A 19,461-nucleotide genomic window follows, 5' to 3' on the forward strand; every position below is an offset into this window, starting at 1 on the left:
GATGCATTCTGCTCAGAGAAATGCATTCAAACATGTTGACCTCCGCCAGCCATGAGGAAGTAAGTGATGCTAAGTGATGCTGGCACTCTCTGGCTCCTGGAGCTCCTCGCTCCGCCGCAGTCGGGAATATTACACACAAACTAGATAAACACATTACGTGTTTTGCAAAATTGTCGAACATTCGGTCAATATCAGCGTCATGCATGCGATTGCACAAACACACACCTCCGTCCTTGTATTAGTCAAAAACCCAACAACCTTCCGTCAGTGTGCTCGGGGAGAGCAGAAGACCTATTTGTTCATTACAAGTGGGAACAGTGAATCATGCTGCTTTCTCTTTTATTTTCCCTGCCCCCCCCAGGAGACCACAATAACCGAGATCAAGCAGAAGATTATGAAGATCCCAGATGCTAAGGGGATCGTCATTGATGGCTTCCCGCGTGACGTCGGCCAGGCCCTCTCCTTTGAGGACCAAGTGAGTCTATTATTACATCCATTTGTCCTCCAGGGATGTTTTCATTCGTATGGCTGTCGCCATTTCCGGAATTATGTCTTCAATTTAAGGTTGTGAGGAAACATCATGATAAACATTCAGCATATAAAGCATCTAACTTTAAATACAGTCATATCTGTCAAGGCTTTCAGAGGAATAAGATCTTTCATATCGTCACTAAGCTTTAAATGCCATATTCACATAATGAACCTAGAAGAGACAATATAAAGGATGTGGGATAAATGCTTCAAGCTGCGGGACGTGCACTTCACATGGCAGCAAATGTATCATATATATACACATATACACTATATATATATATATATATATATATATATATATATATATATATATATATATATATATATATATATATATATATATATATATATATATATATTATGTGTATATTATGTGTGTGTATGTATATATATCGGGATAATGCCCGACGAGGTGTGCTTCGCGTCAGACGGTTCACGCCCCTGCGTCGTCCATATATTTATGTTAATTTCCACCTCGAAGGGCATTATCCGGCTTATACCACGGCCACTTACCAAAAAACATAAATATTAAACCAGTTATTCATGTTTTAATGTGTTTTCAGTTAAAATCATTAGTTTTACAACAAGCCACAGCTGAGCGGCTGAGCGACTATTTAATCTCTCGTTTGCAGCCGTTGGAACCTGGTAGTTTTTAACAGTAACACCTGAGGGTCTGACTAATACCTGGAACAATCACTACCGTCCCATAAGGTCCTTATGCAATGGACACAGTGTTTACTTCTCCAGTAACTAGGACGGACCTGAGATACGACTTAGCAACGGGAGATCAGTAACAAACAGTAAATATATTTGTTTCAAAGAATCAAAGTCCACAGATAGTTTCCTAAATCGTTTCATTAAGCTACAAATATTATCAATCATTCAAATAAATAAACGAAACAAGACGGTCGGCTATCCCAAAGTAGAAACTACTTCAAATTAAATGCTACATTTCCATTAATTGTGAAATTGGAAAGGGATACTGGCATGTCCATCATCGTTGCATTTGATGGACGAATATTTAAAGTTTGTGGGTCGCGATCCTCGCCACTGCTTCCTCGAGTATTGTACTGTCCTATACTGATGGAGCCCAGTCAGCCTGCAGGCTGCTCTCACAGCGATGACCCGTCACCGACATGATCTAGCGAGTTTCCAGTTTACAAATCACACATGTCGCCATCCTGCGATATATATATATATATATATACACATACATACATGTGTTGCCAAGAGACTGCACTGCTAATTGGAAAATGTCGCAACGTTGACGTCTGTAAAAGATATTTTGAACCTTCTTTTAAAAAAAAAAAAACCCAGCTAACTCAGCTTATTACATAATTGGAAATTTAAGCCATCTGTTCCTTAAAAACATTCATTTATCATGGATGAGAACACATAATGATCATTTAGTATGCAAAGTTTTATCGCACAAACTGTCCTACAGTGCTTCCTATTTGTTTATACTGTTAAACCCAGGAGTAACTGGACAGTGACGGAGGTTTGATGATTTGGCGTTTTATACGCTCACCGGTGGTCCTGGTGAGCCTAATAAAGGAACTGGTGAGCGTACACCACCACAAGGGACTGGAAATAGGACAATTAAACTTATGAGATATGTAAAATATGGCATTTTACCATTTAGCCATTTTAAGTTTTCAGTTTTCAGTTGACTGAAAAGAAGTTATTTGGCCACTCCAGTCATTTTCCTTCATTTCTTCACTTCAAGAAAAGTGAAGTACATAAAACAAAAAGTGGAGCTGATAGCGGTAGTGATAGTATTAAGTCAGCAGCTGGAGACATTAATGCTCACTGCTCTGCTGCCGGAGGGGGTGACATCTGGGGGGGCCGCGCTGGACCACAGCGTTACGGGATGGGAGTGTACGGCCATCAGTGGCTCACTGGCTTTTATTGATGATTTTATTGATTCTGACGGAGCTGGAAGGATGAATTCTGGTGCATCGAGGCACAAAACATGTGAAGAGGTGGAAGCTGGGAAGTGCTGCAGCTTTGAGAGTGAATGTTTTCCTCTCTTTTGTTTAATAATGAATGTGAACTGCTTGTTAGTCCTGGGGCTCTTTATTTAAATATTTTTTATTTTTACTGATTCATCTTTGTTTCATAATGTGAATGTTCAGAGTGTGACAGATGAGAACTGCAGGCCGGCCGGTTCAGCACACTGGCTCTTTTACTACACAGCCATGTTGCATCACTGTCCTGTTGAAGTCAGCAGGATGTCCCTCGGAACGAAAGACATCGGCTGAATGTCAGCTGTCAGCACATGTTGCTCTAGAGGTTCAGAGCACTGCTCAGAATAAATACTGGCATTTCTTATATACAGTACTAGATTTATTTGAGTTATTTGAATGATATTTCTTTCCAGACCTCTGCGCCTTGCTTCAGAAACACCTTCACTTCCAGCAGCAGTGACAACTGTGTTTAATATCAAAAGCATCAATTCATAAGGTCATATTTTTTATTTTCCTTTCCACGGATAGACAATATATATATTTTTTTTTTTTGCATTTGTATTAGAACAAAAGCAGTAAATGAGCTGAGGAAATGCCAGGACTATTTCATCTCTGCTAAATGTTTCATAGCAGCGCTGGCCGGCGCTCACACCCATCCCGTAACGCTCGAGGCAGCATGTTTCTGCTGCAGCTTCTGATCAGCTCGTCTTTTTGTTTTGCTCTTTTGTTGCCCGGGTCGGTGCTACATGTGCATGAAATAAGCAGGTGGCACCAGACGTAGCAAACACTCATCATCAAGCACCTGACCCAGTGAACTGTCCTTGAGGGCAACGAGTGTCCGGCAGCTGTCGCTCCGGGTGCTTTGCTCATTTCCTGGTGATCAATAAGCATGAGCTGCCAGGAGGACGTGTATTTAAGTAGCGACTATTATAAAAAAAATAAAAAATAAAAAAAAATAAAATAAATAAATACAAATTTTATATATATATATATATATATATATATATATATATATATATATATATATATATATATATATATATATATATATATATATATATATATATATATATAAAATAAATATATATGATATATTATATTAAAAATGCATATATATATGCCTCAAGTGTTTACAAACATGGTATTAACCATATGGAGACAAAAAAAAAAAAGTAGGGACTATTATGCAGAGTTAGGAAAATCAATGAAGACGCAGTCACATTAGCAATGTAAAGATGATTAATAACAAAACAGCAGGGCTAATTTTAGATTTTTTTTTTCCTGCAAACTTGAAGTTAGACGTTGCAGAAGAGAAGCATTTGTCTAAATTGGAGCAATGTCAGGGAGGTTCAGGCGTCGCAGCTGACTGGTTAATTAAGCGACTCAAAGTGGTTGATTGGTTTGAGATTGATTTAAACCCACTTAACGTGTATCAGCTTTTAAATGAGCATCCAGTGACTTCACGAGGGCTCGATCTGGGTCAGCGCGGGCAAAGCCGGGCTTTACAATCTGGCCACTTAAACGGAACGAAGGACATCAGGGTCACATTTGAAAGGGATTAACATTCAAAGAAGGGATGGGTATTTGCTTTGTCTCACAGCAGCAGAGATGGTTTAGGCTGCAGGCAGAAGAAGTCGGTTTAACAGAAAAGCATGTGTCATCTAGTCGCCACTGAATTTCTGATATTCAGTCTTGAGAGCTGGGAAAGACTCAAGCAGACAAGTGTGACAAGCAGGTGATGGATGGATGGAAACTGTCTTTGTTGAACAAGATAACTATCATGGTATCATAATTAACTTAGTTGTTGCTCTAATTGAATTACTTATAAATGTGTGAGAACTTCAGGAAGTTTATGTTTCAGTCACTTCCCCAGGGCTGCTTTTTGATGAAGCTCGAAACAGCAAGTCTTTCTCCCGCTAAATTCAGGTTCATACACAGACACTGCCGGAGCAGTAGAATACAGCACACCTAGACATTTTTAATACTTTTCAACAACAAAGCCACACAATTAAAAGACATTTGTTGATAATGATAAGTTTAAGTGAGTTAAAATATTGTTTTGATGCTTTGGGACGATAACTGTAAAGTCATTTCCTCTATTGTGTGGCATGTTACTCCAAAAATGTGTTTTCTGCAAGACATTAAGAACAAACAATCTCCTTTTATCAGTTTTATTATTATTTTTTTTAATTTGTCTGCATATATTAATGATTAATACCATGTTGGTAAAAACCTGAGGCATATATATATGCATTTTAAAAATATAATATATATAATAAATATATTATATATATATATATATATATATATATATATATATATATATATATATATATATATATATATATGTAAATATATTATATATAAATATATTATATATATATTATATATATATATATATATTTTTTTTTTTTTTTATTAATTTTAATTAATTTAATTAATTTAATTAATTAATTAATTTAATTTTTTTTAATCATTTTTAAAGTCTTTACCTGGAGGTAAAATGTACCTTGCACGGAGGACAAGAGGTCATGACTGCTCATAATGCACGAGTTATTTAAGAATGACTCATAAAAAGTGTGAAGTGGTGAGATTTGGACTCCGTCAAGGCTGCTCCATGTCGAAGATTCTGCTCACAAGTGTTGTAGAAAGAATTTCCGAGCGCAGCCGAGAGACGTAGCGGTTCCGGTCTGGTGCCCTCAGGAGTTTGAAGGGTCATGGATGACAATCAGCACTTCTCAAATCTGAAGCCATGTTGTCAGTTGCTAGAGGGCTGAATCCCCTCGCCGGGTCTAGAGGTGAAGCTCTGCTGCAAATGTGGGAGTTCAAGTACCTGAGAGTCTTGTTGTGAGGGGATAATGGAGAGGGAGAATGACAGGTGCTGCATCTTTGGCCTTGGGGAGGTGTTACAGGCAGGTGCGACCAGAGGAAGGCCTTTAACCAGAGCCATGAGCCAGCACACGCTGGGCGGATGATTTTAGTCCTCAAAGCATCACACCAGCGGGAGCATGAGTGACTACGTGATTTGTTTTTGTTCAATGCAAGTATAAAACAGCAGGGTTTGAAGTCAAACCCTGGATGGGTCATCTTTGCACACCTAGACCGTTTTTAATATTTTTCAACAACAAAGCCACAAACCTTTCCACAAATGTGAAGGGAGCAGGTCGATATCCCAGTCAATCTGACTTGTGGAGTGCTTAACTCATAAACACAACCATCAAGTTGAAAAGGTATAGATTTAAAATGTATGTAATTTCTTATTCACATAAAGTAATTAATTCTTTTTTACGGGGTTGGGGGGCAAATTTGTATTCTAGTACAAGAATATACTGCTTTCCCTTTCCAAAATATTTCATGATTTGTTGTTAACTTGTGAAAATTAAAGTCAAATCAATTCCCACAAAAAGCTGTCCCCTTGTCCTGTTATGAAGAATGACGTAAAATATATTTATTCAGACCATTGCTTCACAATCACATAAAAATATACTATTAAAAATGATTACAACTGTAAGCCATAATCTGAAGATCTCTACAGCCGAAGCAGCCTCTCCAAAGGGTTAATAACAGTTTGTTTTTTGTTTATTTCTCTGTTTGTTTTAGACAGTTTTTTAAGCTGCTGGTTGGCTGACCATGTACTTTTGTTGGGGTGTGGATTTGAACAAGATCTGATAAATAAACCGATGCAGATCCATTTTAATCTTTAGCAGTAAAATCTTAAAATCAATTCAGATTTGGAGAAGGATGGAAGGATGGAAACACAAAACTGATCATCTGCTTCAGTCCGTTAATAAACCGAGCAAAAAGCACAACATTTTCCTTTTCCTTTTCCTTTTCCTTTTCCTTTTCCTTTCACACGCAAATAACAATATGTGCACGTTAAGTGACATATGCACTTGCCTACACATTAAGATACTTTTCTTCACCTGTCAGGAGATTACACTCCTGCATCTGTTAATACTCATGTATAAATGTGTGTGCACGTATATTCACGCGATGAGCATGCTTTCAAACTTATCAAATATTATTTGTGTGACAGAAAAAGACACATGCACAAGAAGGAAGTCTACACAAGCACACGCCACAACCCATAAAGAAAAGAAACGAGATAAAGAAAATAACAGTGCATTAGCAGATTGAGAGTTGACCAACTACAACATAGATTCTGTTCTTTTTTTTCTTTACCTAATTCAATACCGGTACATCTTTTCTACCAACTGAATTACAGTGTGAGGCTGTGGCTCATAAGGAGTGATATAAACTATGTTTTAGCCTCAAAAACCTTGGTAAAATGCAGCTTTCTAAGAAAAATCTGCTTATTGTCAGAAACCTTCACATGCAACTCTTTTGTCCTGAAAAAGGCTTCTTAGCCATTCGACCTGTAGAATATATTGCAGGAGACTGGTTCTTTATCCAGTGGAAGAGATAGCATGAGCTCACTGCATCGCATAGAAATATCGGAGCACTTCTACCAATCAAAGGCATGTAGTTTCTGTGCTTTTTAACCTCATGGTGCATCCTGTCACGTGGTTGCAAGTACATGTATAAAGGTTAGGGTGAAGATAAAAGTAGGAGACAGAGTGTATTCCCCTCTGTACAATAAGAAATGCTTATACCAGGAGACATGTCGAAGCACGTTATCAGTACAACAGAGCGCAGCAAAAAGGCGCTTAGCAGGTTTTAACGTCAGAAATGAAAAGACACACAGTGTTTAGACGAAAACAGGAAAAATAAAGATAACAGTCAGCACATATTCTGCACCTGCACTCACGACAAAATAATTAAGAATTGCTCAGTAGCTGCTGAAATTGATTTAAAATGTGTTTTGTCAGTATTCATAAGTTTATCACACTTCTCCTAACACCAATGAATCATAAAACTGCATGGTAATTATGATATTTTACTTAATTTCTCTCTCTTTTTTTACTGCTGTGTCAATTAAATGAGTACTGTATTTCAAAGTCAGTTTCCCTTCTAGATCATCATCAGTTGCTGTTGGAGTCAGAGTCCGAGGTAGTTCACCCCCTAAAAAAGTCTGCTATTTTTGGATGCTGTAAAACTATGACCCCCAACTGGTTCCCTCCCCTGCCAGGTGGCCAGAAAAAAAACGAAATTCAGAAGCAGATTTAATTGTTGCGGGAAAACAATAAAGTCAACTCTGTTTTTTTTACCTGTCAAAATCCTATACAAAGGTATTGCAATTGCACAAGTGTCCAAAACGGTATACATTTGTATTGCAAGTGGACACTTGTCCAATTGCAACACAAAAGGTATTTGCATTGGACAGCAGCCATTGTTTATACATTTTGATGGCATCAATTCAAGGTATTGCCATTGTCAAAATTGGACACTTTGGTTTTTTTCGCAAACTCTCGTCAAGCTCCGAAAACCCCAAAACATGATTTTGAGCCTCCGAGGCCCAAATTTCCGCAAAAGTCAACTCTGTTGACGTTAAACAAGCGTGGCTGCAGTATAATTATCTGTACACGAGGAGAGACGATACCAGATCCCCTCCGGAGAAGATCCTGTTCAGTATGAGCACGGCACACCAATGGAAACGTCTTCATTTCTGTTATATGCAGTGGTTTTATTGAGTAATTGATAACAGAACCTAAACATACTAATAATTAGATACAAGGAAGATTCATGACAGTTCTAACCTGGTTTTAACAACAGATTGGACTTATTAAGTAAAGATATCAATCAGGTTCATATTAAGCCTCAACTGATCTCATCAAAGTAGTTTCCTATATGCACCACATCACTTATAAGTGATTCATATCTATAATGTTGGCACTTTGTGTCTACCACACTTCTGCATTTCTGATTAGATAAATAGCTATTTCTTTTCCTGGGAGGTGCAGTTTTTATCTCATCACCGTAACCGCGGTGGACAGTACACCCTCTCTGAAGCCGTTGTTGTGTCCTCTCGTTTCTCCAGTAACTGCACCTTCTCTCCCTTTGTATTTCAAAGCAGCCAGGTCTTGTTGTAATGAGAGTTTTCACCACAGTTGCTGTTTTCCCACCGGTCCACATTATCTGACAGCAGATCCCACTCAGGACTAGCTCCCCGTCTGGAAGCTGTCGGAGGAAACCAGACAACAAACCTGGAGGATAGAGCATGTGGCTGACAAATGTGCAACGAAAGGGAATTGTAATCCGACAACACTCCCACAAGCAGGCACTTCTGCCTCTTTGATGAAGCCCACAAATAAGCTCTTGCAATGGTCAACTCTACGTATCTCAATCAGGGAGCTCATTAGAAATGATTAAACATACTTTTCTTTTGCATGTCTACGTCTCTGAGGGTGTAAATGAGGAAAATAAACACACATGTAGAAACGTTGCCCTTCTGCCGATGTACATGTGAGAGTTAAACATTTACACGTTCGAGGAGCCTGGGAATCGTATAATTAATCCCTTATCTCATAATTTGGTGAATCACACTTCATGAAGGATAATCTTACAAATTCATTTCAAATTAATATAATTTTTTTATTTAGTTTATTTCCACAATGTCATTCAAACGGCTGCACAAAATGATTGTTAAAAGGCCTTGTGACAGTTTTCAAATGGACCATCAGGCCAGATAAGGAGCAGAGGAAGTTCACTGGAGATGAAAACACGCTGATAACACATGCATGCGCTCGTGTTTACCATCGTGTCCAGGCGACCGTGCAAAAACAGCTCCGTCACTGATTACTGGACGGGGGCTGATGACCGCTCAGCCAGTAATGCACCGAAGCAGCACTCCTGGGATTTGCAATCCAATAAAGTGACAGCTGCTTATTAAAGGGTGTTTTGTTGCAGCTCATGAGCAAAAACAGGAAAATAAAAAAAACAAAAAATGAAGGACTGAAACCCTTTATCGTCAGAGGTGGTGACACGTTCTTGCAAAACCTCTTTGCAAGTAGGAAAAAAACAATGTTTTGGTCATCACATATCGGTTTTTACCTTAATTACAGCAGTGCGTTGAAAACATACATATACAACTTATAAATATCAAATAAAAACAACAAAAATGAGGCTCCTGGGTTTTCTCAAATACTCCATCCATCAGTTGCTAGGAAACATCTTTGTGTCCACGCAGAGGCCAGTTTGATATCTGACTCAGGCAGCATGCCCAGGGTGGATTTACACCTCCTGCAAATCCACCTTGTCTGCAGGTCCAATTTGATGTTTTGGTGAGCAGCAGAAAACGAATAACTCAAGCAAAGAGTGAAGAGATCAAGGTGACAGTGTTCAGACCTGTACATGGATGTACAGTAGGTGCACACGGAGGTATTTCTCGTGTAAAGTATAATCACATCATTACCAGACGTTGTGTGGTTCTATAAATAGACAGGAAGGTTTCATACAGAAAAGCTGCCGCCGATGTGAAAGAACAGCAGAGGAGGTTTTTTGTTTTTGTCCCACCAGTTGGTGATTTGTTGTCAAAGTGTGAAAATCATTAAATTAAAAATGATTAAATATGATGCAAAATACTGCAGGGAATGTGAACTATAATAATAATATGCAATTCATTTTACACCCATTTGACTAATTATTTCACTGTACGCAACAATTTATTGTGATTTTTCATTCACAAGTTTCAAACATCTGTTCTAAAAATGCTTCATAGTCCTTTTAGTGAAGTCATCACGCTGCAGTTTAATGTCCCAAAGGAGCTGCTGAAGACTTCCCCTTCATAATTAGTAGCAGCACAATGCTGCTGAGCCGAGAGAGGAGCTGAAAGAGAGGTTGCTGCGATTTTATAAGATGAAAGAACCAGACAGTCACAGAAAATAAAGTTAGAAAGTCTGGAAAATTCATGTGAAGGTGTGTGAAACTCAGATTTAGGTGAGGTGTGTTTATCAAGGACCTGAACCTTTCAGATCACACTGAAAAGTGCAATTCATGAGGAACACAGAAATTTACCTGCAAATAACCAATTTTTTTGGATTTACTGATTATTTGTCAATTAGCAAATTAATTTGACAGAAACAGCAGTTTTCTTCTCTATTTTTGTTGTAATAAATTAGTTTATCAAACTAAATCAACACGATAATTAATTTTTTGTCATTGCTCTTTTCATGATATGAGTTAACTTTAGAAACAGGCACGATCTTCAGGTATCTACTATACTCAGTGTACCGGCAATTCAAAGAACTTGAAATCAAGTTTAGGAGAAGTTAAAAGGGCATTAAAACCCTTAAAGGAGCTTGAGGCAGGATTGAGGCAGGATTTATGAAAAAGAATCGTATACGTTTTAAGTTTTCTAATAATAATGTCAGATGAAGCGTTCCAAACCAAAAAGAATGATCCCTCTAGTTTATCTCTCCGTTGCCTTGAACAGGCTGTGTGCTGCAAAATGTGCTGCAATTCGGGCCCAAATTTCCCGCGCTGGGCTGCGGATGTGCCGGTTCTCCCGTGCCGGCTTCGCTGTTGGCTGCAGTACCCCCGACGGCCGTCGTGGTGAAGGGTGGCGCTAGAGAGTCTCATTTCTTAAAAGGAGCCTTCATGCTCCTTTAAGAGAAGAGGAATTTATAAAAATATATAAAGCATTAATTAATAGTCCAGTTGGAAGTTTTTTTCAATTTGGCCATATTTTTTTAACTGTCACATTGTTTTTGTTGCCACAGCTTTGCTCCGGGCTCTGAAATGTAAACCCTCATAAACGAATATGCTCAGATTCTACACATCGGGGGGTTTTCAAGGGCTCAAGATGAATTTTACTTTGAATTGTTTCCTTCCAAATATCATGGTTTCAGTCTCATATTTATTTAACGGAACCAAGTTTAGTGACATCCAGTTGTTGAGTTTTACGGCTCATGAAAGTATGCCACTGGACTAAAGTCATTCAGTGATAACTTTTTATTGATTTGAGTGTGTTTAAGAATATGAAAAAGCAGGGACCCAAGAAATGAACCTTGTGGAACTCCATACCTTATAGAAATTCAAACTCAATCTTGAGTCAATACTATACTAATTACATATAGTGAACATAATGTGATGAGCTCTTCTCCAGAGATCCCAGCCAAATTCTTAGTTAGTCTGAAAGATGATCCTCCACCAAATATGACTCTAATATCCAATAACACCGGGGCTGTCAGGCTTCCAGAATCAAATGTCACGTGAAATCTTCATTCGATCAATATGAGTAGTTTGAAAAAGCAGCGCTCTATTTTTGATTCCCCAGCTTGGGGACCACCGTGGGGCCCTGCAGCTTCCATTTTCATCACCAACCTCATGCTGTCACTTTGCCCTTTAAAGCATCACAGCATCCATTTATGATCTGCTGCTGTGGGACTCAGCAGCCGCAGAGCTCACTTCAATGTGGCCCGGAGAGACTGTCTATCCCTTCATCTTCCCGCAGAACTTTTCCACAAATCTGAAGGGAGCAGGTCGATATCCCAGTCAATCTGACTTGTGGGGTGCTAAAATCATAAACACACATGAACACAACCATCGAGTTGAAGGTATAGATTTAAAATTTTCTTATTCACATACTGTAAAGTAATTTTTTTTTGGGGGGGGGTGGGGGGCAAATTTGTATTCAAGTACAAGAATATACTGCTTTCCCTTTCCAAAATATTTCACATTTGTTGTTAACTTTTGAAAATTAAAGACAAATCAATTCCCAAAAAAAGCTGTCCCATTGTCCTGTTATGAAGGATGACGTCAAATATATTTATTGAGACCATTAAAAAAGCAACAAAGTTAACCAAAGTGCTTCACAATCACATCAAAATATACTATTAAAAATGATTACAACTGTAAGCTATAATCTGAAGAGCTCTACAGCCGAAGCAGTGAAGCAGCCTCTCCAAAGGGTTAATAACAGTTTGTTTTAAACAGTTTTTTAAGCTGCTGGTTAGCTGACCACGTACTTTTGCTGGAGTGTGGATTTGAACAAGATCTGATAAATAAAAGGATGCAGATCCATTTTAATCTTTAGCAGTAAAATCTTAAAATCAATTCAGATTTGGAGAAGGAACTGCTGGAAGGATGCCAGCGCTGAAGTTGCATCACCAAGCTCTTTTTGTGAAAGTTAACATAAAAGCCTCTAAAGAAAAGACTGACTCAACGTATATAGTGCATTAATCTGAGATGTGATCAAATCTTGAATAATTATGGTCTTTGAAGGTAAGAAAATACTTCACTTTAGCAATTACTCCAAGATAAGTAGTTTAATTTGACAAATGCACTAGTCTACTTATCCAACTTAAAAGAGCTGTCAAAAAAAATCACCAGGAAATTTGACAAGACATCAATTGTGGAGCTAAAGGGCCAAGAGTGCCATTAGAATTACTAAGCAGATCAGACTTGCTAATATAAATCACCTCAGCTTTGCTTCCATTAAGATTGTAAAAGCTTATTCAGATTGGAAGGCGCCTTGAGGAGTAAGTGGGTTTAATAAAGGTTGAAGTGGATCTCTGCTCTCCTTAAAGTGAACATGGGAGGCGTTTTCATGCATTTAGACCTATCTGAAGTGCTGCAACCAGGCATGGGCCGGCATGAGAATCTGATGGCATGATAAGGTCCTTCCTTCTTCAAACTGTGTCCATCTGGGTATTTTTAGTGACCGAAAAATGATCTTACTGACAACTTAGGTTTTTCTTTGTGGATGGGTGGAACATTGCTGATGATTCCGCTCAGTTAGCTGACATGAAAGTGAACATATGCTTGCAAGGAGCTCCACTTCTTCTGATTCTGACTTGAACATGTATGACTGGATTGCTGGATTTGTCGTTGTTTAAAAAGGAAGTAATAGGACTGGCAATGAGAGATGTGTATGTTCAAGGGGCATCCTCACTGACAGCTTGTAGCTATTTAACCAATTAGGAGACACTTAAAAAACACTTCCATCTAATCTGAAAGTACTTAAAACAACGTCATGTCATTCAAGGAAGTAAAGTTTTCAAACTGGAGGTATGATAAGTTCAAATTGACTGTACATGTACCCTAGATGACACAGGTGGCCACCTGATATCAATTTAATGGAATTATAATAAATCTGGATATCTTCAGTGAAACAATAAAACATAATATTATCTTTCCCCCCAAATGAACCCCTAAAAGGTAATATATATAGTGAAAACAACAATGGGCCCACAATCGACCCTTGAGGCACCCCGCAAGTGAGAGGGGCTGCAGAAGGTCATTCCCACTTGTACCAATGAATTATTTGACGGTGTACTATATCAAAGGCTGCAAAAAGATAAAAAATATCTAAAATAGCAGGGTTTCCTGAGTCAATACTTAAAAAGAGGTCATTACAAAACATACTCTGAATAGCTGTTTCTGTGCTTTAATGTGATTTAAAACTGGTTTGATGAAAGCAGTGACAAAAAGAGCAGTAGCCAGTCAACTACGCCACAGTACCTTTGCTGTGCTGCTTCACATTCCTTTCAGGCATCAGAGAAAAATGAAAGATTACGCTCTGAGAAGAACTAATTACTGCATATTGCAAGAAGATTCTGCTTCATTCGTCTCCTCCCTCGAGAACGAGGCTTCCACTGGCTTAAGGGGAAGTTGCAGAGAACAGTCATGTTATGTACAGTAATTGTTCTTTAGCCTTCAAAGGTCTAATGCTCGTCCTTAAGAAAAAAACTGTCAATGTGTTTTCTGCGATATTTCATTCGGGCGAACATTCACTTGTAATTTGCAAGTAAAGTGGATCGTGACATTTACAGAAAGTTCAGACTACAAAGGAAGACAAAGACACGCTTCTGTTTTCTTTCAGACAAATGTCATTGAGCATGGTATTGACAGTTTTCACTGAACATCACTATGTTCTTCACTTCATCTTACTGTCTGTAACAAGATAAACGTTTTCAAATGCAGGGATTTGTCATTTACTTGATTAGTCTACTACTACTACTAGTAGTGACACCTAGTGAACCAGGGGGTTTTGTTTGTTTGTTTTAACAAAAGATTTCAACTCCTTTTTCTTGTTGATTTCCTGAATCTCTTGTCTTTTCATGACATAAAGATGAAATATTTAATTTTGGACTATCAGACAGAACAAGCCATCTAGACACCTTTGTGCTGGAGGATGCTGTACACTTTTGTCCTCTGCAGTTTTTCTGCCGTCTGGTATTTTATAAATAAATCAATAAATCAAGAAGATAACTTTATTCAAAATTCTATCCATCCATCAATTAGCTACTGTAAACGTACTTTATCCTTGGTAAATGTTTGATTTTCTGTATCCACATTGATTGTAGTCAGAGGACATTTCACTGACTCGCTGTAATGGGCTGTTTCCACTACTTTGTGGCTGAACATTTAATCAGGAAAACTAGACTGACTGCAGTCTCCAAGTTTGTATGTGGACAATCACTCGCCTTGTACTTCTGTTCATTTGGAGAAGTTATAGACGATTTAAAACTCTCTGGCAGTCTCAGATCAGACCTGCTCTCTCTCTCTCTCCATGAAAATACGTTTTGGTGGAGTCTACAGCTACAGGCGCTCAGAGAAGCAGAGCAACACAAAATCAATCCAAGGAAAATAATTCAGGAATCATGCCCTTATTCAGTTATTTTCTTTAGAAATTGCAGCCATGACTGGATCTATGGATAAATCAGACTCCACTCAAACAAAAATGTAAGAATCTGTAGTTAATTCGAAAAACATTTCTATTTTTTACTTTGATGGGGTGCATTTTAATAACCGATATGCCTAAAAACACCTTGTAACAAATGACTGAAATGAGGGGATGTACGTAGTCACTATGGAAACAGAAACTTTGAGTTGCCAGACTGAAAATTGAGTCCCATTACTGGATTGGCATGCGCCTCGGTAGACGCGGTAGACTCAAGCTATTTTTGGCTTCGGCAGCACATCAGATCAAATGCACAGACTCTGGAGTCTTCATCACGTTCGTTTCATGTAAATGAAACAAACGGGAGGAAACCAAGCAACACGGCGTGAATAGCAATAAAGCAGTCTCCAGGCTTTTTATAGAAACAGACATTTTGATTTCAAGCCGAGCGTACAGTTATCAGGATGAACATGAGGAGGATGAGGACCTTCACAGTTTGACAGTCTAGTGGGGGGGGTTTGCATGTTTTCGATGATGCTGCTGCTACACGTTGGACAGATACCAACATCCTTCACTGATCTGTCAATGTCCTGGACAGATATGTGTTCTTGTTAGCTACCAGAGCAGCGCTGTTCCTTGTTGCGTCACAGATGTCCGCTACTCAGGCCTCGGTGACAGCTGTTGCCAGATGTGCTCTTTATACCCTATAAAGCCAAACACATCATGTTTTGACACATGTTTTTCTGAGAACTCTGCACTTCCACACAGAATCCAAGTGTTCCAGAAAACAGTAGTATACAGGTGAAACAATTCATAAATACATATGTTTGTGGCTACTAATCCGCCATAAAGACCCAGTGTATAAGATATGATAATTAAAATAATGTACATAAATATTTTTTGAAAATGGATTTTGTTTGAAGGTCCTATAAACACTTTAATTTCCTGTATGTTACTTCTAATGTTAGACTCTGCATGGCTGCTTTTGAGTATGTACATCAAGGAAACAGATTATCAGGTTCCTGCAGCAGATAATCACTATCCCACTTTGCAAACATGATACATTTCATCTCGTTTCAATCAATCAATCACTCAATCAGTCAATCTTTATTCATATAGCACTTTTCTTGGAACTACTTGTGCAACACAAAGTGCTTTACAGTATTTAAACAGAAGCAGCAGAAATTGAAAAAAATGATGAAAAAAACCTCCTTACTTCCACCATTAAAACACATCCACATGAGCACAATCACACAGACAGATACACACGTTATAAACACACTGACCCACACACACCCACACCATCATTTGAATAAGATCGGAGCAGAAATGTTCAGTTGTGTTGCTATAATTTGAGCAGGAACGATAACTCCTTTAGCTGTTGAGATGAATGTCAGTGTATCCTGAACTCAACCTTCTTGACCTGTTCTTGATTTACACTGACATGACCATGAAGGCTCCACGGACAGCAAAACAGATAAATATCCTGAAACCACATTTCAGTCAGTTAAACACCCCTTTTTCTGCTCTGTTCATGATAAAACGTTGCAGGAGGTGGAGTCTGTGACTTGACTCCACCCCTCTCCTTTTCAGGATCTGCACCTTGTGAAATCGGTGCCAACCGGCTTCCAAACTACAGCAGATGCAGCTTCATGTGAAGTTGAGAGGAGATTAATTTTAGGAAGGTGGATGATTTAATCTGTGATGTCACAGAAACATGCAACACTCAATGACTCACTGAAGGGTTTATTTATCAGGTATATATATATATATATATATATATATATATATATATATTAGGGCTGTCAAACGATTACCGGGGATTTTTTTAATCGCGATTAATCGCGCATGTTGTCCATAGTTAACTCACGATTAAATGCATATTAGTCGCACATTTATTCACACATTTTTTGCTGTTCTAAATTAAGTTTTTCAAAAAAGTTCACGCAGTAGTCCACCATACCTTTCCTCAAGCTACGGTTGCTGTCGACTGCCAGAAATTATATAAAGTGCGTTTTGTTTTTTTTTATCCTGCGCGTTAATCGTGCGTAAAAAAACTTGTCAGCGTTAAGAGGACGTTAAGTTAAAACGTTATTAACGCATTAACTTTGACAGCCCTAATATATATCTCATATATATATATATATATATATATATATATATATATATATATATATATATATATACATACACCGGGTGATGTTCAGGCAGAGTTTTCATTTGGCAGACAATTCAGACACCCAAAGATACGCTCTGAACCACAGACATGGCTCCCTGTCATGATCGCAGGCTTTTCAGCTGGACAGATGAAACTTTAGGAGACGCCTACTGTAAGTCTAAGCAAACTTTATCTCAGGCTACAAATTCTGTGGGAAATGGTTTTCAGTTGTGGTTTGATGCCTGTTCCCTCGGCTGCTGAGGTTGGCCGGCTCGGAGATTCCAGACAATCCCTCGTCACCTAGCAACAGCGGGACCGGGCTTCCCGTTGCCTTTTTGAAGTCACCTAAAAATAGATGAATCAATGAGATTGAGAAGCAATCTGCATGCCGTTTGATTTTTAACTCCACCATTACTGACAAACCAGATCGGTTACAAACAGTTACGAACCACTTTCAAACTCAAGCCAATAATATCTCATGCCACCGTCAGATTTTCACAACCCCCCCACTCCCCAAGTTACAACTGCAGCTAATGGCACATCAGTTTAGTACTTAGCTCTTTGCATTGGCCACTCATTTATTTCATAATCTAATTTCAAACCTCCTGATTACTTTCAGAGCCCTCAGGGGACAGAACACTTCCTGTATCACAGGCCGTCCTTCTGCCTTCTGCCGTCCTCACAGACGTGGCTGCAACTCACTCCTGCTGCCACAGGTTGAACTGAACGGTGACTAGGGATGGGCGGTAGGGACTAAAAAATTTATCACGATAATTTCTGGCATTTATCCCGATAACGATAAAAATGACGATAAAAAAAATACCAATTCAACTCCATCTTTGTAACTATAAATCTATCACCACATTCAGTTGATCAGTCATCAACAGGGATCTTTCTTTCTTTCTTTCTTTCTTTCTTTCTTTCTTTCTTTCTTTCTTTCTTTCTTTCTTTCTTTCTTTCTTTCTTTCTTTCTGCCTCATTTCTTTCTTTCTTTCTTTCATTCTTTTTTTCAGACTCATTTCATTCTTTCTTTCTTTTTTTCAGACTCATTTCTTTCTTTCTTTCTTTTTTTCAGACTCATTTCTTTCTTTCTTTCTTTTTTTCAGACTCATTTCTTTCTTTCTTTCTTTTTTTCAGACTCATTTCTTTCTTTCTTTCTTTTTTTCAGACTCATTTCTTTCTTTCTTTCTTTTTTTCAGACTCATTTCTTTCTTTCTTTCTTTTTTTCAGACTCATTTCTTTCTTTCTTTCTTTTTTTCACTCATTTCTTTCTTTCTTTCTTTTTTTCACTCATTTCTTTCTTTCTTTCTTTTTTTCAGACTCATTTCTTTCTTTCTTTCTTTTTTTCAGACTCATTTCTTTCTTTCTTTCTTTTTTTCAGACTCATTTCTTTCTTTCTTTCTTTTTTTCAGACTCATTTCTTCCTTCCTTCCTTCCTTCCTTCCTTCCTTCCTTCCTTCCTTCCTTCCTTCCTTCCTTCCTTCCTTCCTTCCTTCCTTCCTTCCTTCCTTCCTTCCTTCCTTCCTTCCTTCCTTCCTTCCTTCCTTCCTTCCTTCCTTCCTTCCTTCCTTCCTTCCTTCCTTCCTTCCTTCCTTCCTTCCTTCCTTCCTTCCTTCCTTCCTTCCTTCCTTCCTTCCTTCCTTCCTTCCTTCCTTCCTTCCTTCCTCCTCCCTCCCTCCCTCCCTCCCTCCCTCCCTCCCTCCCTCCCTCCATCCCTCCCTCCCTCCCTCCCTCCCTCCCTCCCTCCCTCCCTTCCTTCCTTCCCGTACGTGGATTTAACACAGAACCATAAATCAGCTTCACACAAAAACGTCATCAACGGGAATTTATCGTTTTTACTGCGAGATGACAAATTCTTATCGTGGGGAATTTTTTTGACGGTTTATCGTGAACGGTAAAATATCGCCCATCCCTAACGGTGACTGAGCTTTAAAATTCCTGCCGTGGGCTCGTGGAGGCTGCAGGATGCGACATCTCCTTCCCCTTTTTTCTAAATAACCTAACATGCAAACCTTTTCCTACGCAAGCCAATGCTTCTCTGGTTGTCGCGTGTTGTCCGTGGACGTCAAATCAAGGAAACCAGTAAACACTGGTTGCCGATTCTGCTGTTCAAGCACAAGTAATAATATGGACGAGCTGTTTGGAAAGATGAACATCAACCTGTCTGACTCGTCCCACCTGTACTCAAACTTCATCTTTGTTTGAGCGGCTGCAGGCTGCTTTCAAGGCTACATGATCCAGTCTTTCAAGTCCACAGTGATTTCCAATATCCAGCAGCG

General features: G+C 38.7%; 1 protein-coding gene across 1 annotated transcript in view; it reads left to right on the forward strand.

Moving 5' to 3' along the window:
* The window catches only part of ak5 (adenylate kinase 5), a 112,366-nt gene that overhangs the window by 22,745 nt on the left and 70,160 nt on the right, over positions 1-19,461 (forward strand). Inside the window, exon 5 of the mRNA XM_061731054.1 lies at positions 362-475. Coding sequence (XP_061587038.1) covers positions 362-475 — 114 coding nt within the window. The remainder of the gene's footprint in view (positions 1-361; positions 476-19,461) is intronic.

Source organism: Cololabis saira, chromosome 10 (genome assembly GCF_033807715.1).
Source record: "Cololabis saira isolate AMF1-May2022 chromosome 10, fColSai1.1, whole genome shotgun sequence".
Classification (NCBI taxonomy): domain Eukaryota; kingdom Metazoa; phylum Chordata; class Actinopteri; order Beloniformes; family Belonidae; genus Cololabis; species Cololabis saira.